The sequence below is a fragment of the Heliangelus exortis genome, chromosome 14 (genome assembly GCF_036169615.1).
Source record: "Heliangelus exortis chromosome 14, bHelExo1.hap1, whole genome shotgun sequence".
NCBI lineage: Eukaryota > Metazoa > Chordata > Aves > Apodiformes > Trochilidae > Heliangelus > Heliangelus exortis.
Genome location: NC_092435.1, coordinates 12786601 through 12809126, shown reverse-complemented (window position 1 = coordinate 12809126; position 22526 = coordinate 12786601). Strand labels below are relative to the sequence as shown.

The following is a 22526-nucleotide window of genomic DNA, read 5'->3' as shown; positions in this document are numbered from 1 at the left end:
TCATTTCGGAGGATCGCCTCGTCTCCGCAGCCCTCCCCCCGGTACCCGCAGGTACCGCCCCCCGGCCCGGCCCCGCTGGTGGGGAGGGGGGTGCGGCCTTCTCCCCGCTCCCCTTCCCGATCGCGCAGGCGCGGCGGGGCCGCTGCCGGGGCCGGTACCGGTACCGGGGCGGCTGCCGGAGCTCTGTCCTCCGCCGTGGCCCGGTGGGCTGCGGTGGGGGGGGGAGCGGGAAGGGCAGCATGCGGCAGTCCCTGACTCAGCAGCGCCCGGGCGGCGTGGCCCTGCCCGACTCCGTGGGTGAGTGCTGCGTGGGTAAGGGGAGGGGAGGGGGGCCGGGAGGATGCGGGGCAGTGAACGGGGGGTGGGGGCACACGTGGCCATTTTGGGCAGGGGGTCCCCGGGGCCGTGGCCCAGGCCGGACCGGACTCCTCTCCCCAAGGATGCTGCAGCAACCGAGGTGCCCCCGGACCTGCTCGCCCACCCGAGGTTCCAGACGCACGGGGTCGGCCCGTTCAACACCCACACCCACCCCGGGAGCCCCACTGCGGGGCCGCAGCAGAGACCCCCGGGGGTCCCCGTCCCCCGCTGCCCGGGCGGAGCAGCCCCGGCCCCGCTGCATCCTTTGCTCCCCCCGGAGGACTCCCGCACCTCCCCAATTAGGCGGGGGAGAATCCTTCATCCCGCTCGCTAATTGCGGTTTTGCCACCCATCCGAAAGGGAGACGAGGCCCCCCGCAGCCCCCTCCCCTGGGGCTGCCAGCAGGGACATTAATTAGAGCGGGGTTTGGGTCCCAGCTGGCACGGTAACGCTGCTTTTGGCAGAGAAATGGAACAAAAGGGAAAAGGGCTGGGAAGGAGGAGGGTTGGGAGGGTTGGGGAGCTGTTTTGCCCCTTGTTCTCTTCTCGGGTAAAAGTTAAAGCTGGTTTCCTGCCACCGCTTCGGGTTTATTCTTCGCTTGTGGCTTTGCCCTGCAAAGAACAAGATGGAGAAATCGGTGCTGTTTCTGTGCCATCTTGTCTGTTTTCTTTGGATAATCAGGCAAAAAGTATATCGGGGGCAGTGCAAAGATACGTATTATTACAAACTTTTAAAGTAATCTGGAAAAAACCTGCTCCAGCCGTGTTCTTATGTGTGGCAGTTGTCATGAGGTGATGTTTCTGAGGCTTGCAATAAAAATAATCTTTGTGAAGCCTGTCCACATTCTGAGTGCCATTTTAGTAAAAGAAATAGGCAGACAAAAATAGCATTAATTTCTTTACATCTTCCACACAGTGTTTCAAACCACCTTGTGTCCTTAGTTGAGGTAAACACTGCAAGTTTGGAGGTATCTCATTTGGATAGGTTGCAGATCAGATTTTTGGCTGCTTAAAATTTTTGCTATCTCTTAAAAGCAGAAAGAGCAAAGGTGTCATAGCTGCACTTCTGTGTGTAAAGCTCTACCAAGCTCTGCAGCAAAGAGGAAAATGATCTAATGGGAAATACTTTCAGCAAAAATTAATGTTGAGGGAGAGGATTTTCCAGGGCAGCCGTTCAGCAGCCATCAGTGGAGATCCTGAGTGTGGGTCCATGTGTGCTGAAGCAGCTGCACTCATCCTTGCAGAAGTACAAAACCACTTTCTCCATTATACATGTAATAAAATGTGTTTTCAGAGAAAGGAAAAAAACTGAATTAGTGTTGTGGTACAGAGCTGAACTGGAGGTAATCACTTTATCTCCAGTCTCACTTCTCTCTGCAGTATCAAGTTAAGGGATTATGGTTGGTTTCGTCAAGACTTGGAATAAAAGGATTTTTTTTTTTCTTTTTTTAAATATTACGAGGGTTATTGAAAAGCTTTCAGGAATTTTCTAGTTGGAAATCTTTTGTTTCACTTTTGTTTTGCATGTTGGTGGGTGCCAGTTGCAAGCTGGGGAACAATGTAGAAACATGGTGGTTCTGAGACAAATTCAGAATCCATAAACAGTGTTTCAAGTGGTTTCCTTCTGTTCTCCTGCAGAAGGGGTATTACAAAACACTCTCATTTTGAAGAAAAGAGCACGTTTTGCAGGTTTCTGACTTTTTGAAGCATCTCTGCAGGGATTGAAGGAATGCTGGGTGGTCTGTGACTGCTGGGCTCTGCAGGGTGGGTTTGTGTGGCACAGGGGCATCTGCACATCTGACCTGAAAGATTTTAACCTGGTTTTAGTTGGCTTTTGCTCACTTGCCAGCCAAACTGTAGCAGTAATCAGAAATCTGGTGATCTCTCCTGTGTGTAAGCAAGATAGGTACATTCTTTCCTTCCAGAACTAGTCTAGGTGAGAAGTAGCAATATTTTGTCCAGTTTTAAAAATTTGGTTCAGCTAAACCTTTGGTCCCAGTATTTTTTTAATTTTAAGGCATGTGACACTTCCATTTAAGTGATTACATTGGAACTGGAGTGTGGCACAAGCCTCCGTATTTGGGAGGCAATACGTATAATAATGGCCCAATATCTTGATGAATTTTTAATCCTTTAGAAGTTTAGATTTATATTACAGGCTTGTTTGGCAGACTTAGGAGAGTAAAAAGATTAACCCCAAATGCAACCTGCAGCAAACAGTTAGGAGCTTTTATATCCATTCTGTATATATATATATAAATAAATTAAAAACCAAGGATCACACTGAGTCTTAGGATTCTCTAGCAGTTATTTTATTTTGTTTTAAAATGGCAACTGTCTAGCTGTTCATTCCAGCTCAGGACTAGCTGTCAGCCTCCTTTTTCTTAGACCCAGTGGTGGAGTCACAGCTTTGCCTGTGACATGAGCAGAGGGTTTGTGGGTGGAGGGCTTTCCTCCCAGAGGCACTGATCAGTCAAAAAGGATGTTGCTTTCCTTCACAAACCTCTCTTGCCTTTCACCTCCTTGTGTTGAGCTTTTAAGCCCCAGGTTTAGGACTTGTCCATAATTTCAAGCTCATCAGGTTGATGTGGGTGAAATCATCCATACCCATGGCAGCTGTGCCAGCCCAGAGCATGGATTGGGATGGAGAAGGAAGGTGGGCTGGGGTGGAGTGGTTGTGGCAGAGGAAGGGAGATAGTTGGTACCTGTGTGTGTCTGTATGGCCACATCAGTGGGGTGGAAAGCTCTCTGGCTGTGTTGCAGGTATGTGCAGAGCCTAAAGAAGGGCCTGTGGGCATATTTCATGTGGCTGTACATATTTCAAGGCAGAAAGCTGCCCAGCAAAGCCTGGTGTGCTCCTCTCCAGGGGGAATTTGGACAAGGAGGTTGCACATGGCTTGGTTGAATCTTTCTGCAGGTGTTCCATCTCACCAGGTACACACTGTCAGGGACCTCCCAGCAAGGTTTACATTAGGAAATAGACTCAGGGATGGTGGAAGCAGCTCCTGGGACACATCCCTGCCCTTCCCTGAAACACTGAGAAATTCTGGTAGTGTGCACATCACTTTGGAGCCTCTGGGGTGAGAAACACCTTTGCCTGCTCCCATGGAGAGCCCCAGGCTGTGGGGATGGGATGCAGGGTGTCCCCAGCAGCCTCCAGGCAGTGAGGTTGCTACCCTACCAGCAGCTTCCATGGGTTCTGGGTTTTGCCTACATAATGTATGAAATATAACCAAAAGGATTGTTCCACAAAGTGATACAAAGATGGCAGAGCCTGGGGCTAAACAAACACAACTGAAGATTGTTGCTGAGTGCAATGTCACAGCCAGCTTTCCTCTTGGCTGGTGGAATCACTATTTTATACTTAGGTCCATTTGGGAGATCTCTAACTATATAAGATTAAAAAAAAAAAAAAAGCCAAAAACCAAACATAATCAGGCAGCTGTAAATGAGTTTTCCTAATCCACAAATTCATTATTCAAGAATCTAAAAATACCTGGTCCTTGCTGAAAGCAGAGGATGATACTACAGTGGAGAAGTGGCTGTTACTGGTGATGTCCCATTTACATCAAAAATCGTGCCTGCCTTGTGATAGGATTGCAGCCAAGATTTCCTCCTGAAAACAAGTGGCATACAGTGTGGTTATTAGGCTTGATGTAAGTAGGCAGACCAGAAAATATATGAATGCCTAATGGTAATATTTCTTAGCAGCTCTGTTGCCCCAGGCCAGAGGGGCTGAGAGGCTCTGATGTATCCAAATGAGCTTTGCAAAGTTATGGTTCTTAAGGTTCTCTCTACCCGTGTCAGATCAGTGATAAGTAAACCTGAATCCACATGCCCAAGTAACCTCTTGATGTTAGTGAAGGTGAAAAGTGACAGCCAAGCCCCAAAATATTCTCAAGTTAGCAGAAAGAAAATTTACCACAATGTGGTTGGCGGTGGGAGGAGAAATTTGTGGTACCACGACTGTCCCCAGATGGAATCAGCAAACTCTGTTGTGTGTGTGTGTGTTTTTAGGGTCGTTCAATAGAAGAAAAAGAAATTCTCTCTACGTAACTGTGACTCTCCTCATTGTGTCAGTATTAATTCTAACGGTGGGCCTAGCAGCTACAACAAGAACCCAAAATGTGACTGTTGGAGGTTATTACCCAGGGGTTATTGTAAGTATAGAACTCCTAGGTAGGTCTAGAAAACTTATTGCCTACAAAGTCCCTTGTAATGCTGCAAATGTTACAGAGGGTGATCTTGTCCTGAATATTATGCTCGGCTACTTCATTGCCATTTAATTTATTTGTTTTATTATTTTGCACCTGCTGCTCATTCCCATGCAAAAATCCCATCCAAGTGGCAGCTTCCTCTGAGCTTAGATAGTAATGTGTTCCTGAGCTAATGGTGAGACAGATAAACAGACTTAATGTCAGGCACAACAACCTCAGAACTTCTTTGCATTCATCACAGTAACCCCCAGCAGGAGGAAGGCAAAGAAGGACCAGTGGTGCCAAGAACAGTTGAGAAACCAGGTCCTGAAATACTGCTCACATGAACTCGTGGTCATAAAGTTCCCTTGAAGTCTTTAAGGATTCTGAATGAGGAGAAACACATCAGCAGTAGCTGTGGCAGCTCGCCAGGGGAGTGTGCATGTCTAAGTGGCTACCACATCCATTTCCTCTTTTTTTGCTATCAACAGATGACAATGGGCAATGACAAAGCTGTAGCTTCAAATGGCTTTCTTTAGACAAGACCACTGGTGCCCAGCCTTCTTGCCAGCAGGTGTATAACCTGCAGAAGCATAAGGGACAGGTACATCATGGCCCTCCCAGCACGAGCAGAAGTCTAACACGAGCTGGAAAGCAAGTCCTGGTCTGTTCCTGCGTGTGTCTGAGGCATCCAAAAGAAGCACAAATGGTCTGAGCTGCAGCCAGGATTGGCTGAGTGTGATTGCAGCCCTCCAGCTGAGGCTCCTGCTCTGACAGATGTGGAGTGCTGTGCATTTAGGTTTGGAGCTTCAAAGCTGGAGGCTTAAACCCAGTCCAGAGAGCTAGGGGGAGACTTGTTCTTGCCTGAGTGTGGTTTGATTTATTTGCCACACATTGCTTATCCCTGGGAGGTTTATACTTCTCTGTGGAGAAGCTCTTCTATGACTTGAAGAAAGCCCCTTTGCAGCCATTAGTGAGGAACATTATTACAGACTGTGTTGGGCCTCTCAGGTTTAGAACAGCTTTTCTGGCTTGTCCCAGGAATTCCTGCATTCAGGCTTGATCTTTTAGTACAGAGAAGACTAGAAGGAAGGTGCTGAGAAAGGCAACAGGCTGGTTTCAGCCTCTCCATGCTTAGGCTGTGCTCTGTCAGCATGAGCTGAACCTCGTGCTTCAGAGCAGGTGATGCAGATGGGCTGAGCTGTTGTCCACGTCCCTGTGACATCTCCTGTGCTATTTCTGCTCCAGGAACGTCAGCATCACTTATGTTTTTATAAGACTCGGTCTACTCGAGGAATTAATGAATTCCTGGACTTGGGAAAGGTGTTGAGCAATTTATTCAGAGGCACCTTGACATTTCTTGTGTGTCACCAAATTCCTCCTCTCAGTCAGTTTATTAATCTGCTGCATGGAAATGCATGGCGACCTCGCCCGTCTCCCTCACAGGAAAACAGCTCAGTGTGCTGCTGGGTGCTTCAGCAGGTGCTTAAAATAACTGGTGTTTCGTAACAAGCTGGGATTTCTCCCTTTCCTGTAGAAAAAAGGGCTTGCTGTGGTGCATGAGCTCTCAATGAGTTGTCCCTGAGCAGATGGCTTCCAGATCGCTGAAGAAGCAGCTCCTTGCTGGTCTTGTCATCCAGGACTTTACACAAATGTTGTGTGCATCTCCATCAGGAGGTTCTGTGCATCACCATTAGTCATACCCTGAGTACCCTGAAACAGTAAGGAAAAGGCAGAGCCAGAAGTCTCTTCAGGTGCTGGGTGACATTTCCATCTATGGACCAGACCCAGGGATGGGCTCATCTCATGGGATGTCAGCTGTCTCATTGCTGCCTTTTTCCTTCTTTAACTTGTGTGTCTTGAGCAAACACCTCTTGTGCAAGGAGGAAACGTTCAAAGAAGTGGCAGTCTGATGTAGGGGATTGTCTTCTGGGACCTCTGCTCTGGAGGATGGACAGAACAGGGCACTGTGGAGTCCTTCCACTCATCGATGAGATTTTGTTTGTTGTGGTGTTTTGGTTTTTTTTTTTCCCAAAGAGTGCAGTTCCTCATTGACATCACTGGAGGAGCTGAAGTAAAGGATGCATTGATAGGTCCTGCAGCCAGGCTGCCTTCACTCTCCTCCATGACCACTGACACCTTCACAGCCACATCTGTGAACACTTTGGCTGTGGGAAATCTCCACACTGTGGCTGGGTGGCTGGCCTGGGAAGCCCAGAGTGTGACAGTGATGCTCAGCAGACAAGAGTCAAGTGCAGAGGGCAAGCACCCTTATGGACTTATCCATGAGATATTTTTGTTGCCTCCAAGTTATACCAGTTTCCAGCATCTGTGCAAATGACTGATTTTTCTTAATCCTTGACTGGCAGGACTCTTCTGAATTGTTTCCTTGTCAAACATGTTGGCCTTTGGCTTCACTCTGGAAAAGCAAGTTCATTTTGCGTCCTGTCCTCCTTTCAGACAGACATTCCAGGGGATCATATTCACCAGCAAGTAGGTGATGCAATTGATGTAGATTAAGATCTTTTTGTCTCATCCATAGAAAAGCAAGTGCTTTTCCCATTAGTGTAATGAGCTAATTAACTAATGAGAATCCAGTGATTTATTTGGTCTTTGCCTGTTGGATGTACAGACTTGCTCCAATTTCTTCTTTTTGAATCCTCTTAAATTGTCTTTAGTATTTCACTTTTTGGTTTGAGGCTGCTCTGAAACACCACGTGAGCATTTCTCTTCAACATGCCTGGATCCATGTCACTCTTAATGCCTGGATCTCCCAGTCTTTGGGCTTGGAACTGAGCTGCAAAACTCCAGTCACTTGGGGAAGGTGGAAAGCTGGTGATTGCTCAAGATGAGCAAAATAATAAGCCCTGAAACACTGGCAGATGGGTTTGGGGCAGTTCAATCTTCCTGCTGCTCCAGTGTTAAGCAATACCTGGATTCATTGTCCTGCTTCCCAGCAGGATGGTTTGTCCCTGATAGGGGACAGCAGACTCCAAGAGATGAGGGTGCAGGGCAGGCAGGGGGGTGCTGGCTGGCAGCCCTGGCTGCCCAAGCACTGCACCCAACGCTGCTGGGCTTGAGGAGGGCAGGGAAAGATTTGAGCCCAACTTCTCAGCATGTTTGTGACTGCTGATCTCTGCTTGTTAGTATCAGATTTATTAAAACTTGGCTTTCTATTTGTGGATCCTAAAATATCGATTCCAGGTTCATTGACTCATTCTTGAACCCCTGCAGCTCATCTCATGCCTTATTCTGCTTCCTGGGGGACTTGGCCAGGTATTTGGCATTCTCACCCAAATCTCCACCACCCTCCTGATCCTGACTGGATTTGTACTTGCTTAATATGCTCAGTCCAGCTGTAGGATGTTTCTCATTTTGCTGACCCGTGGAAGTGGAGTTGGATGTGCTCAGCACCTATCAAAGCCCTTTCTTGGTGTGACACAGAAGTATTCCTGCATCTCTCCCTGCAGTCTGGTTCCTGGTTGAGGTCCCTGATTCTGACCTGGCTGTGGTGTGCTCTGTCCTAGATACTTCAGTGCAGCTAAATAGCTTCAGGCTATGGAGAAAGGAGGTGGGAAGTCACACTCCTGGCTGACTCCATGGAGCTGAAAATAAAGAACAGTGTTGTCAGTTGTGGCAGCAAAAAAAAGGTGCTTTTTGCTGGAGAAGCTCATTCTGCTGGCTGGGCTGGTGTGAGCTCTTCTGGTAGAAGACCCTGGTTCATGCATCCTCACCTCTGGAAATCAGGGAGGAGTAGAAGGCAGAAAACTGCTAAATCTCCCCAAGAAAAATTCTCCCTTGTTTCATACTTCACATTACAAAATCCTGGTCCTGCAGGTGTTAGGGATGTGGTCCTGCAGGTGCTAGGGATGTGGTCCTGCTAGGTTTGCTCCTGAGTGTTCACAGTGTTGTTCCAAGGCAGCAATGCAAATCCTCATCCACCAGCATCATTTCTCAGCATCACTGGGGAGGGGATGGAATTCAGAACTCATCCTTTTGGTTTCTGCACACACTTTTAGTGTTATGTAAGGGACACACTTCATAGTTCTTGCTAGTGAGAGACTCCACTGATTTCTTACTCAAGGAAGGGTGCTCACCCATCTGCAGTATGTTCTTTTGCTGCTTCTGGATTTAATTTTGTTCTGTCTATATGTACAGTATCTTGGATATTGTCCTGATGTAAATATTAACTTGGTGTTGTTTTTCAGCTTGGCTTTGGGTCATTTCTTGGAATAATTGGATCAAATCTGATAGAAAACAAAAGGCAAATGGTAAGTACATTATAATTATTTTTTTTAAAAAAATACAGTAACTCAGATTTTGTATGTAAAGAGTATTATTGGTTTTCCTAATCCTTCTAGAGTGGTGTTGCATACTTCTTGAGAGTTGGAGATGGTTTCTGGCAGTCCTGGAGAACAAGGCTGTTAACCCTGATTTATTTTTTTCATTAAAAAACAACAACAACACAAAAAAATGCCAAGTAAAGCACAAAGTGACTATACATGGTCTCATTGAACTCAGTGGGATTTTTTTTTAAAAGGCTTGAAATTGGGTGTTTGGTGTTTTAGGGTTACTCAGTGCTTCACAGACTCACACCCAGAACGTTTTCTGTTGAGCTGTCACAGCATATGATACATAACATGGTAAATAACATAACCATAATAATCTTTTAAAATAAATTCCTAGAGGCTCTACAAAAATTGCTTTTGATCACTTTCTACTGTAAGGAAAGGGTAGAGAAGATGGTCACACAGGGGATGTGAGAGCCAGCCTGGAGGTGAAAGCCCTTAATGAGCCCAGCAGAAAATCTTTCCTGAGGACAGGAATCCTCAGAGCTCCCTGCTCTCTGTGTGTAGAGAGAGGAAGCCAATCAAGATCTCTACATGACAAAAACCATGGACACTGTGGTGTAACTGAAGAGCAACCAACTTTTCCAGCATTGCTGATTAAGATGTGTGTTGCTGGTCCTTCTTTCCAAACACCTCTTCAAGTAGGAAGGAGAAGCAAGAGCTCTGACATGCTGTGAAGCAGCAGTTGGGGACCTGAGAAGCACAGAAGATGCTGGATGGGGCAGAGGTGTGGACCACAGCCTGCTCTGGTTCTCTCCTCACACTGCAAGGAAACTTCTGTGTGCTGGGGCTGAGCAGCCACTGCTTTGGCACATCTCATGTGTCCCATCCCTTGGCAGCAATGTCCAGAAGAGAGCAGGTGGGCAGTGGATGTGCAGACAGGACAAAGCAGATGAGATGAGGTCAGTGCTGCTGATGCAAAACCATCACAGCTGTGGGAGGGGATCTCTCTGTGCAGTGGGGATGGTGCTGACCCAGGTTCCCCTTTGACAAGCACAGGAGACTTGTGGGGACTTGGCTAGGTCTGATGGCCACTAAGGATGCCAGAAATGCTGTTTCACAAAACTCTCACCTTCCTGCCTGTGCCTGCAGGAGCAGCTGTAATGCTTGGAGGGGTCAGTACCAGGGCTTAGGGTGGGCTCAGGTGTTTTGAGAGCCTTTAGTAAAAGGTGTGGGTAGATAGAGGTCAAAAGAAGTTGGTACCTGATGTGTTCCCAGCTGGCTGTTGAGCTCAGTCTCCTAGTTTGGTTTCTCTGCTTGCTGCATGTGTCTGCCTAGAGACAGCATGTGGGGAGCTGCAGTCCAGGTCCTGGAGCATTCTCTGGGCATTCCTTCCTCTGCTTGGCTCCTATGGGAGAGCAGCTGTAGTTCCACTCCCATGCCAGACAATTCCAGACCTGTAGGAGGGTGCAGAGGGCTGAGGGGGGACAGTGATGTCCCTGCAGCCTGTCCTGCTGGCCCAGTGCTGCTGCTTGCTCTTCTAGGGACAAGTTGGCTCTGCAGGGACTCAGGGATGTGATGAGCAGAGTGTGCTGCTGACCAAGACTAAGGCACGTTTGCCAAGCTGTAGAGGGAGTTAGGAGAAATTCCTGCTTGTCCTAATCCAGAGGCTGGGCTGCCTTGCTCTTTGCTTTGCAAATAGCTTGCTCCCTGCAGAGCAGGAAGGAGAGGGTGAAGCAGACCCTGGAGGAGAGGAAAAGCTCCCTTTCCCAGTCAGACAGGGTGCAGGGAAGTTGGTTGGGTTTCCCACCAGGTATTTTTTGTTATTTTCACCCTGGCTCTGCAAGAGCAACATGTCCTGTTCTTGCTGACCTGGCAAGGTTTCCAAGCCTCTTGCTCATCATGTATTAGCAGCATGTCAGGGGCTGGTTGAGCAATGGTTCTGCCATTCCTGTGTTCTTCCCAGGAGTGCCCTGGAGAGACAGAGTGGCTCTGACTTGGCCTCTTGGTTTATTTGGAAGAGCCCTGGGTAGCCTGTGTTTATTCTTTTCATCTCTCTCTGTTTTTGTGTCCTAATAAGCACACATGACCCAGCTCTGCAGGGACTGCATCACTGCTGCCTGGGCTGGCAGCTGCCGTGTCCCTGAGAGGACATCATGCAGTAGCTGTCACCTATTGTCCCCATGCTTGAGTCACATCTGCTCCTTGCCCTGGAGCACTTTACAGTGGCAGCTTTCCCATCATACCACTGGCAATATAGGTTTTTGGGTTTTTTTAAATATAATCTTCTGAGGACTTCCCCAGCATCCTAGTTTGCTGTGAGGCAGCCTCGGTGCTGCTTGTTACTCAGCCACGGCAGGAACAGCAAAAAGCAACTTCTGCTGCTGGGTTTTTGTGTGTGTTTCCTCCCATGAGCTGGGCTGGGAGTTGATCAACAGAACTCCTCCAGCCTGCCCACAGACCTCTCCTGCTGTTCCCACCTTGGCTTTCATGCTGCCCATCTGCCCTTCCCACTTGTCAAAGTCAGGGAGAGTTTTCATCTCCCCAGGGAGGGCCACCCCTGCAGCAGCTCTGACTGAGACCCGAGCTGACCACTCAGCAAGTGAGGAATCAGCTTTTTCCATTCCTTTCTGAGCTTTTTTCATTCCTTTCTGACACTCACCCCTGGCGTGGGAAGGCAATAACCAACAGCTTCACAGCCCATGTGTCACTGGGACATGGTCTAAATGGAACCTCAGCCCAGGACACTCCCTCTTCGTGGCTTCTGCTCTGTGAGAACCCAGTTTGTCTTCTTCAGATGCTACTGGGTGTGGGTGATGGTTTGAAGAGCACTCACTCATATCAGGCTTTTGAGGGGGACTTCTTTGTGCTGCAGTAACAATACCGTCAACCCTACATCAAAAATCTTGTTGGCAAATCATGAGACCAGTTGAAAACTGAGATTTTTTTTTTTAATTAATTTGAATGTTTTTATTTGATGTTTGATTTTTTTTTTATCATGAATTCTCAGGCTTTTCTTTCTCCAACTGAAAGACAGGAAACTGTAAATAAAGTGAGTGAACGCATTTCTAACACCAGATACTTATAACCTGGGAAGGCTGTTACAAAATTATAATCATTAACCTTGTATATTATTTTAAATAACCGTATTAGCAGCTCCTATCTGCAACAAGGGCAACCAACAAACACCCTAATTGTATTTATTCAGTGTTTGGCCCACATCCCATCTCCAAAGGTCAGGTTATTTAGGAAGAATATCCTCTTTCCTGCGAACAAAACAATGAGCAATTACAGAAAAACCCTGAACTTGCTACCAAATAACCCATTTTTTCCACTGAGACTAAGCAGCTGTGCTTCTTCCCCTGGTGTGGTTTCACTGGTTGTGGTAGTGAAACAGTGTCACTGGTGTCACAGGTAATGCAAGTTGTGCTCTGGATGTGGTGATGGTGTGAGTGGGGAGGAAATGGTGATTACAGCTGGCAGAGTCCCAGCTCAGGACCTGGTTCTGGAAAATTTGTCACCTGCTGCCACCTGCAAGTACTTGGTGGCACAACATCTAATATTCCACTAGCAGTTTGTTGTTAGTGGCTCTGACTTGTTTGTATAGTCCTTGGGTTATTTCAAAGTCTGCTCCATCCACTGCTGCAGTTTTTCTTTGCAGTAGGACAGTGTATGTCTTGAATACTTGCCTCATCTAGAGAAAGCATTTTATTTTTTTCTCATTTTGAAGATATCTGAAGTAAGCAATTGTACAAGGACCATTCCCACTGTCTCAAGTGAGTCCTGCACCTCCACTCATTGCCCACTGGTCTGCATGTGGCTGCTGCTGGAGGAAGCTCTGTTTTCACTGAGGGAGGTTTAGGTAAAAACAGTGTGATTAACTTAAAAATCCTCAGAGGGTTTGAAAAACACATATGGGATCTGTCTGGCTTCTGTTTGTCAAGCCATCTGACTTGCCTGTCTGAGAACTGGATCCTTGAGCAGTGGCAGGAACCAAGGTTTTTGAGCAAACTTAGCACCTGGTGCTTTGTTAAAACAAAACACCCTTTGCCAGGAGACCCAGCATGTCTGCCAGCACTGGCCAAACTAACTGCTATTTTTGTATTTCTGCTACTAGTGACCTTTTTTCTAGTGCTCAAAGCTCACAATGGCCAGAGTCACCTTTGTACCTGTGGAGGAGCAGTTTTTAAAGCTGCCAGCGACTGACACGTGAAGGCTGTGATTGCTGAAGTGGAAAACCACCAGGGAAAAACCCACTAAATCACTGTTATTTAAATTGAAATAGTGCTGTTCCCCGAGCCACCTCGTTGGGAACCTGTCTGTTTGAGTGCCATGCTTGCCCTCTCTCCAGGGCCCTGTCAGCAGTCCTGATGTGCCTTGGGGAGAGGGATTGGGATGAACATTGGGAGCTCTCTGTGTGTTGAGCTGGTCTGGAGCAGCTGCTTGGGAGTGAGGAGGGGTCGTGTCACCACTCATGCCTGGTTCCCCAAGCTGAGCACTGCTGTTTAAAGTGGTGTAGAGGGAGCAGAGACTTTGCTTCTCATAACCTGAGTGGGGTTTGAGTATTTCTGGTTTATTTTCTGAATGCTTTTGCCCTGATTTTAAGAATGGGCAGGATGAGGCTATGTCTGACCTTCCTCCTTGAGCTGAAGGTGGAGGTGTCTCTCCTTTCAGGTCTGCCAAACCAAGAGGAGGCCCCATGGGCTGTGCTTGCCACAACCTGGCACCAAGGAGCCCAGCCAGGCTACTGTGAGGGTGTACAGCACCAGTGGCACAGGCTGGTCACCTCTCTCCTGCTCTCATGGCTTTGTGCTTGTGCCTGCATGAAAGCAGCCCCACCAGAGAGGCTCACACACAGACACCTCCTGTGTCCTTGCAGCCTGGGAGGCATTCACAGGAGCAGCTCCCACAGCTCCTGTGAACTGAGCAGCATTCATTCCAGGATAGGGGGGGAGAAGAAAATCCCCTCCTTTCTCTCCAGGAAAGAGTTAGTTGATCTTCTGAGGTCCCTTCTAACCCCTAACATTCTGTGATACCGACAGCAGCAGCCAGAGGAGGAGGTGTATCCTCAGACTAAGTTTAGCACTTTGCAGTCATGGAAGAACTTGCATTACAATATCAAATTCCCAGAGAACCAGTCTGGCACAGCACTCCTGCCACCCCACAGGAGCAGAGGCTCTGCTCTGAGACACCCATCCCATTGCCTTCAGAGAGAGCAGATTGTGCAGCCTGGGCAAACATCTGGGTCATTGATTGCTTGAGGGCTTATTGACTGGGGTTTACATATCCTTGTGGAGAGGGCACGAGGCATTTGGTGGCAGAGAAGCAGCTGATTCTTTGCTTTGTTTTCCTTTTTTCAGCTGGTTGCATCGATTGTCTTCATCAGCTTTGGGGTGATTGCTGCATTCTGCTGTGCCATAGTAGACGGTGTCTTTGCTGCCAGACACATTGTAAGTGCTTCCAAGAAAACAGAGGTCCTGCATTGCTTTGACTCTAGGAAAACAAGTGGTGGTGTCTGTAATCCTCTGTCAGACCACATCAACCCTTTTAATACACAGTTTAAATCATAAATGGGAGGAAACTGTATCCATTTTTTTAAATGTCTTGAAATTAGCAGCGAGCATTAAAATCTTAAAACTTTGTTTTAGTTTTTTGGGTATGCCTTATTTACTGAATCTCCAAACTATTAAGTTGTAATGTGAATTACAGCTGTTGCCAAGGGACAATATATGAGCAGGTTTTTATTTGAAATGTTAGCAGAGGTAGTTCTTAATTCTGGTTGAACCACTGGATGCTGTAGTAGTTTGAAGGCATTTGATAGGAAGCTCATCAAAGTGTTACAGTATGAAAACGAAGCACTTGCAGTAGGTTCTCAGTTTCCATTCAGTGACTGGAAAAAATACAACCTGCTGCTATTATAACTAATTGCTACTACAGGGGTATGTGCAAAAGCTTCAGTTATTAGGATAGAAATGAAAAAATCCAATATTTCCAATTTCTTAATTTAAATTTATAACTGCAAACAGATTTTTGCCCTGCAGATCTGCAACTCGGTGACTTCTTTTGAAATTTTTGGCAAAATGGGATTAAAAAGGCATATTGGAGGTTTATTTGTGATCAGAAGGGAAAGGAATTTCAGAAGGTCAGATTGACCCATGAGGTGGAAACTCCCTGTGTCAGCTGGCTCATTATTCTCCTTGTAAAGCCATCTCCCCTTTCCTGCCCCGGAGCATCCCAGTGGTAGAGAGCCAGGTGAATAGTGGGATTTGCTGATGGAGCAAAGGGCAGCACTGCTCAGCTGTGTCAGAGGTCTCCATCTGTCTGGATGAAACCAGCAAGTCTTGGCCATCCCCTTGCATGGGCATGGGAAGCATTTGCTGTAAAAAGGTGAAGCTCTTTTGACTCCTAATCCTGGCTACGTGATCCTGCAGGATTTCTCAGGGGTTTTTTAGGTGATGACCTGAGAGGTTGGGTGATGGCATGAGCTGGCACCTCCTCCTGGCTGGCCCTGGGGATGTCTGAGGCAGGCAGAGCAGTTGGGGTGGGAGCAGAGGGGTCTGGTTTCTGTCTCTTGATGAACACACATGCTTTTGGCCTCGCTTCACCCCCAAACAGTCCAAAAATGTCACTGTCTTGCTGGAGATGTGCTCCTGCCACATAAGTGTCCCCCTTATCACCTGCTGCTGCCCTGCCACCCTGAGCTTTGGAGCAGACACCCAGAGAGCAGGTCCAGCTGCTCCTGGGAAGGAGCTGGGTGTTGTGCATCCAGCGTTGCTTTTCCTGAGGTGTTGCCCTGGGGACTGGGCTGCCCCAAAGTGAGAGATTAATGTGTGTTTGAAGGCTGAGCCAGGGATAATCCTCCAGAGATTTCCCACAAGTCACTCAAGAGCCCAGAAAGGCAAAGTTGCCAACAATTTAATTAGAGGTATGATTCAGCATGAAGAAGCCTTGGAAGCACGTCAGGCAGCCTCTGGGATGGGTCTGGGGAGATGAGGAATGATTGACTCAGTTTGGGATGACCACTCTCACCCAAATGAACACAGCTTAAGAGCCTGCTCCTCCCACCATAGCTGCCACACATATTTGCCTCCAAAGACAGGGGTTCAACATCACCCAGGGCTCAGGGACACTGGGGTGGGTGGGGATGTTGCAGAAGAGCAAGAGCAGGGTCTCTCCAAAGCCTGTCCCCTTTCCCCCCACCTCTTAGATGCTTTGATTTCCCTGCAGTGCTAAGCCTGGTGCTTTTTTTTCCTTGGCAGGATCTGAGGCCACTGTATGCAGGACGGTGTCAGTACTACTCCAAGAGTACAACCCCACCCGAGGTGAGAGCAGGTCCAGAGGTGCTGTCTGTGTGAAGCTTCAGGTGGAGCAACCTGATACCAGGCTGCTGCTCTGGTGTCCCAGTCCCCAGGGGTCTGCAAAACCCAGAGAGTGTGGGAGGCTGGGCTTGGGGTGTGAGCAGGGTGCTGGGAGTGAATTCCCCCATGCTTGGTACTGCCATGGCAGGGAAGGAGCAGGTGGAGAGGAGGGGATGACAGGTAGGAAAATGCACCCATTTCTCCAGATCTTCATCTCTGCATTCATTACAGGGGCAGGGTGGTGTGTTAAGAGTTGAGACAGCAGTAATTTCTTTGGATGCAGCCAACATGTGCCAGCCTCTGCCATCTATTGTCTTCTCCAAAGAGAATCCCATTGAAGATGGATGTTCCTGCCACATACTGATGGTGTGCATGGACTTCTTTGGCTGCCTTTGCTGTGCACTGAGAGTTTCTGAGATTTACTCACAAGTTCCCAAGCAGTTTTGAACAACCACTTTATTCCAAATCAAAATGCCTGCTTGGGGCCTGTTCTCTTTTCATCCCAAAGGTTGTCAGTGCCTGTGTGAGCATGGGTGTTGCTACCCACAGGCAGACAATTAACCAGTTTAGTCAGGTGTGCACCAACATGGGAATCTTGCTCTCAGTCTATTCAATCTATTGAATTGAGTAGACTATTGAATCGATTGCTCTCAGTCTATTCAATCTCGATCTATTTTTGTCCTGGTTTGGGTGACAATTTTCAATCCTATTGAAAATTCTTTGATTTGAGTTGCTGTGTGGTGAGGAGTGTGTTAATTCAGAAAGGCCTTGGCTGTTTCTAAGAGCTACATAACTCCCTTCCTAGACAGGCTCATGCTTGTCTCTGACTTTCCCTGGTGAAAGGAAACACTGGGCTGTTGCAGTGCCCTGTGTCTGAAGGTATCACTGAAGTTTGTAGGAGCTGTGCTGCAAGATAAGGAAAGGAAAAATCTGCCGGGGGCTGATCTGGAGATCAGTGCAAAATCTACACGTGGAGCAGGCCAAATAGCAGCAGGAACTGTTGTTTGGTGATGATGTCCTTCCTTATGGGTTTTATGGGGTTTTTTTCTGCATTGACACAGGCAATCTGTCACCCCCAGCGCCGCGCACCCTGCACACCGAAAATAAAAACCAACACCTGCTTCTGCTGTGACCTGTACAACTGTGGGAAGTGAGTAAGCTAAAAATACCATTGCTGGCCATGGGAATGGTGAGCAATGGTCATGCTGGTCTGCAGGTGCCTGAAGGGCCAGGGTAGGGCAGGAGTAGAGTAGGGGTTAAAAACCACTGCTGTGGGAGGGGATCTTAAGCTGTGGTTGCTAGGCACAAGGGCTCTCAGGGAAAAGATAAATAAAGGAGGTATGAATTGCACTAAAGCCATTCTAGCTAGGGGTGATCATGCTGTGGAACAGCAGAAGTGAAGAGTTTCCATTACTTGTGTGCTTGGTGCCTTCTGCAGTTTTTCCCTCACTGAGTGTCCCTTGTCCTGGCAGCTCCCTTCTCTGCTGGCACTGCTTGTTCGCGGGGTTTTAGTTTGGTTTAGAAGATTGAAGATGTAATAACTGGGACACTGTTTCATTCTCCACCCTGCTAACAGAGAAGAGAGTTTGCAGGCTGGTGCCACCTGCACGCTTATAAATCAGTGTCCTCTCTGCCCATGAATATCTTTTCATGGTCACAAGAAGCTGGAAGGTGTACCAGCACTCTGCAAAGATGAGTCAGAAGGGTGGTTACCAAGCAAGCACCATTCCAGAGCCATCACACCATTAGGTCTGGCTACTCTGTCTAAGCCAACCTAATTTACATTGTTTATATCATTTGGAGTGTCTAATGTGTGTCAACAAGAAATTAATAAATTGATTTTTTTAGTGCTGGCTCCTGCCTAGGGCTGTTTCAGGCTTAGCATTTCTCTCAGTTGGGCTGGCCCCCACTTAAATCATTGACTGTGGTGGAGGAAGATCAAAAGCTGTTGTTGGGAGAAGGTGGTTCCACATGCTAGGAAGGGTAATCCCTGGTTCCTGTAGGACTTGGTTTCTATGGAAGCCACTGCAGAGGGGTGAAGAGCACTGCTTTCCTTTGGCAGCTGACAGAACACAATCTCTCTTTACTACCTGAAAACAGCTGTACATAGAGAAGTGATTGGGACAGAAAACCTTGTGACCTTTCTGCATCTTTTTTTCTGTTTTTTCTTCCCAGTCAGGTTGGTTCATAGTCCTGCTTCTGACCCATTTTTGCCCTCTGATGAAAGATACCAGGTGTAATCATCTCGGTTTTGCACTGTGCCATACAGGTTTTCTGCACTGAGGAGGTGCTGGGTCTTTGGGGGGATCTCCTTAAGAAAGGCACGGATTCTCAGGGCTGGTTAGCTCACATGTTATGTAAAGGATAAAATTATAGAAAAAGTGACAGCAATTTTGCATCCCTCTTGGTAGTGGGAACCAAGCTGTGGCAGCACTGGATGAGCCCCTTCTATTGCTAAGCACACGTGCAGAGCTGAATGTTCTCAGTGGCTGAGAGCTTTACCCTCTCCTGGATCTCCATAGGAACAAGCTCTTGCAAATAGTGCACACAGGTTGCATTGTTAAAGGCAGTCATGGTATGTGCTCAGGTTACACAGAGGCTCAGTCTAAGTACAGGTTTTTACAATCTGTGGTTACACTCTGCCATGATTCTGCTTGAAACCCCCCTCTCCTGGCTGCAATGTCTCTGCAGTGGCAACAACAAGGAAAAGAAACAGATGAGGGAAGGTGGAAGGGGGCAGATCCCTGCAGACCTGGCAGCAGAACCTGTATCTCCTGCTCCTTGGCCTTAGACATGTGCCTGTTCTTCCCCATTTCCTCAAAGCCTTTGTGCAGTGGAGCTTAAACCCATTTGTGAGCTGGGAGATAAGTCATCCATAAGCCCTGAGTATTGTCTGTCTCTGCTAAAGAAGTTATCTTGAGGGGTATTTGCTGTAGCCCAAGTGGAAAGCTGAGCTGAAGGCCAGCCTGTTCCCCCAAGCAGCAGTCAGAGAGGAGTCATCCCTGAGGAATCCTTCCTGCAGACTCCAACCCACACTGCAGGAGCTGTGCTTCCCTTCCCAAAATAATGATCTAAGTGGATATGACCTGAGTTTTCTCTGTCTGTCTTCTGTGTGTGTGTGTAAAAGCTTAAAAATGTGAGCAGAAAGACCTCTCTCTGCCAGGGTCCCTGGGTCCTGCCAGCCATTGTAGAGCTGCTAAGGGCAGGCAGCTGGAGCAGAGCAGTGAGGTTGGATGTGTGTGGTGGCCAAGCCCTGCAGTGCCCTTATCTCTGTGGAGATTTCAGGAAATAAGAGGCAGATTCAAGGTCATCTGGGGACTGGCAGGCCTTGCTGGTCTCACAGCAGGTCAAGCAATCTTGTGCTGTTGTCATGCAGGGAGATCTCAGGTGCCGCAAGTATGGGCTCCAGGAGGCTTTATCCCCACTCCCTTGGTAGCTCGGTCCAGGGTATCAATAAGTTGCAGTATGCATTTTACTGTCTGGAAGAAGTGCTTAGGTTTTATGATGTGTGGTACATTTTTTTTATCAGTATTTTGGGTTTTTTCTAATCCAGCAGAGTAGAGATTTCTGGAGGCTACTATGAATACATCGATGTCAGCAGCTGCCAGGACATCATTCACCTTTACCACTTGCTTTGGTCTGCAACAATTCTGAACATCGTGGGGCTATTCCTAGGGATCATTACAGCAGCTATACTTGGAGGCTTTAAAGACATGGTAGGATTGTACTGATATCTCTGTGCATTAAGCAAAACAAATCGGGCAAGGTGCTTTTAAAAAGTAATCATGAAAACAATCTATGCAGCACTGCAGTCAGGATGGAGAGAAGGGCATGAAATAACTCTAAGGAGAAAGTGAAAAATATTAACTTTTCTGATCTGGTGTTGCCACCTGAACACAGAAAAGGTGATGGTTTGGTGATTGTGGATATCAGTTGTTAAACTTGGACCTCAGAGTGACAAGAGTAGACGTGTTTTACTGTTGATAACAAATAATACAATGTAAAACAGAAAATATGCATAAGAAAAATAAACTTAAATGTAAGAACAATGCACTCAAAGCAGGCAAATAGAGATAATACAGGGTAATGCCATCAGATCATTACTACATGGGAGGAAGGATGGTGATAAAGAAAACATTGCATACATTACCATGATCCAGATCTGCAGTTGCTGGGGAGCCCTGGTTGCAGTAAGGATTTGGAGAACCTTTCCCAGCAAGTGGGAAAATCCCATGAAGTCCATTCACCCCTAGGGGAGGCATCCAAACTCACTGCAAGAGGGTCCAGCCTAATATGCTACAAAAATCAGCAAGTCAGAATGACTTGCACATTTTGCTGTGTGGAAATATCTGGTGGTTTGCCCCCCGCCCAACACAGACCAGGACTTGGCCAGAGCCCAGGGTGTGGTTGGTAGGGTTTCCTAAAATACTTTATCCAGAGAGCAAGTCAGCATAAATGATATTTTGGGTGGTTAGTTGCTGGCATCAGCATAAATATTGTTGTAACCCAACACAATACCCACTGGTACAAAGGTTAGGAGTAAAAAAAAAAAAAACAAGCAGGATTAATCTATAGGTCAGCTCTGGCTTGGGTCTGTTGTCCAAGCCTTAGCACTTCAGGTGAACAAAACTGGGAGACTGCATTTTCAAGGAGAACCTTCTTAGGTTCTAGGATAAAAAGAATAAGCTCTTTCTTAAAAATTGGTCTTCCTTTTCATAGCATTGACCTTCCATAAGGAAATGTGTGGCAATTGCTCATGAATCACTGATTTTATAGCACTAGTAGGGTTCTGAACTTTACAGACTGTTTAGACAGCTGTGTTAGGCTTTTCATCTTGTAGCTTCATGGTGTAGAATCTGAGGTGAACTGGGGACCCAAACCAGGTCTGCAAGTCTGCAAACTCCAGATAGTGAAAAAAAGTAATGTTCTAACAACATAAGCTTTAAAATACCCTCACTTAACCAGCCTGCCTTTTGCCTTCAGTATGGTTTTGTTCTGCAGAGGGAGAAGTGAACATTCAGCAGATAAATTTGTTGGGTTTTTTTTTTTCATTCTCTTTTGGTTCACTTGGAATAATGCAAAATGAGACACCCAGAAAAGAGCATTTATTGTCCTAGCAATACATTTTTCTTACAAACAGATCTTGGGTCCTGCACTAAGGATGCCTTCTTTCAGAACTCATGGCTTTCAAACACTCTCTTCAGATTCACCAAGATCTTCCCAAAACCAGGGCACACATTCCCAGCTGGGCTTTGTGGCCTTTTGAGATTAGGTCCACCCCCAGACACCCTGCAAACCTCTGCAAAAAAAAAAAAAAGATGTGTAGAACTGTTTGCAAAAAGCAGTATAAGAAATAGGCTGATCTCAAAATGCAGTGAATAGCAGAGTAATAAAAATTAATGGATTCTTTCTCCTACTTGTGAAGATGCAATCAAAATGTTGGGGTTTTTTTGAGTACTGGTGTGCACTGGGTGGAATCTGAGAGGAAACAATAGGTGGCTGAGGAATGAAATGACCTTTGGATTTACCTCAGAGTGAACTGGATTGCTAATTCAACAGGGTTGAGCTCTAAAGACACACAGTGCTGCTTTAGCTCATTCACTGTCAGCTTTCTGAGATTCTCTTCTTGTTGTTCAAGCAGACTCCTTCCCTCCCTACGCTGAATTGTACAGTGGAAAACGCACACCCTTCAGTGTCCTACTACTCGAGGCCACAAGTGACATCTTACAACACCTACTACCACAGCACTCCTCACCTGCCTCCCTACTCGGCGTATGACTTTCAGGTAAGGAACATTATGGGTTGTTTTCTTGTTTAGCAGCAAGGTTAAATCCAGGCTGTCTGGAGGCCCATCCTCCCGTCATTCACACAGTTTAATTTTCCTGTTCCTGCACAGAATACTGAACCTTTCCTAATAGTCATTGTTTTCCTGAAAGATGTCCTTGAAGAGGAAGCAACAAAATCTGCTGCCCTCCTCCCCTGCCCTTCACAGGTAGAGGCCACATTAAAAATAGGCATTGCCTCTGGCACCTTCACAGTTCTGATAGAGGCAAAATGAGGAGGTGTTGAGGTGCTAATTTTTATTAGGCCAACAGCTATGTCTGAGAGAAACAGATGAGCTTTTGGTAACAAGCTTTTTGATCTCCTGAAGGCACATACTTACTGAAAAGCTGTTCCCTTGTGGGTTTTTTCCACGCACTCCAGCTGGTCTAAGAACAGACCCTGAAAACATCACCTCTGCTGTAACACATCCCTTACTCTTCTCAGTTATGGAGCTGTGCTGTTGGAAACAGTGATTTCATGTGAATCTTGCTGTCAACATCAGCT

General features: G+C 47.0%; 1 protein-coding gene across 5 annotated transcripts in view; it reads left to right on the top strand.

The window, feature by feature from the left end:
* The first annotated feature begins 64 nt into the window (after positions 1–64).
* TMEM255A (transmembrane protein 255A) overlaps positions 65–22526 on the top strand; it is a 28292-nt gene continuing 5830 nt past the window's right edge. The window contains exons 1-8 of one of the 5 annotated variants that reach the window (XM_071758213.1): positions 65–297; positions 4374–4516; positions 8761–8823; positions 14202–14291; positions 16101–16163; positions 17261–17349; positions 19753–19915; positions 21841–21984. In XM_071758213.1, the coding sequence (XP_071614314.1) occupies positions 240–297; positions 4374–4516; positions 8761–8823; positions 14202–14291; positions 16101–16163; positions 17261–17349; positions 19753–19915; positions 21841–21984 (813 nt within the window). In that variant the 5' untranslated portion in view covers positions 65–239. Of the gene's footprint in view, positions 298–4373; positions 4517–8760; positions 8824–14201; positions 14292–16100; positions 16164–17260; positions 17350–19752; positions 19916–21837; positions 21985–22526 lie in introns of all 5 variants that reach the window. The other 4 variants (XM_071758214.1, XM_071758212.1, XM_071758216.1 and 1 more) reach the window with 4 other exon arrangements.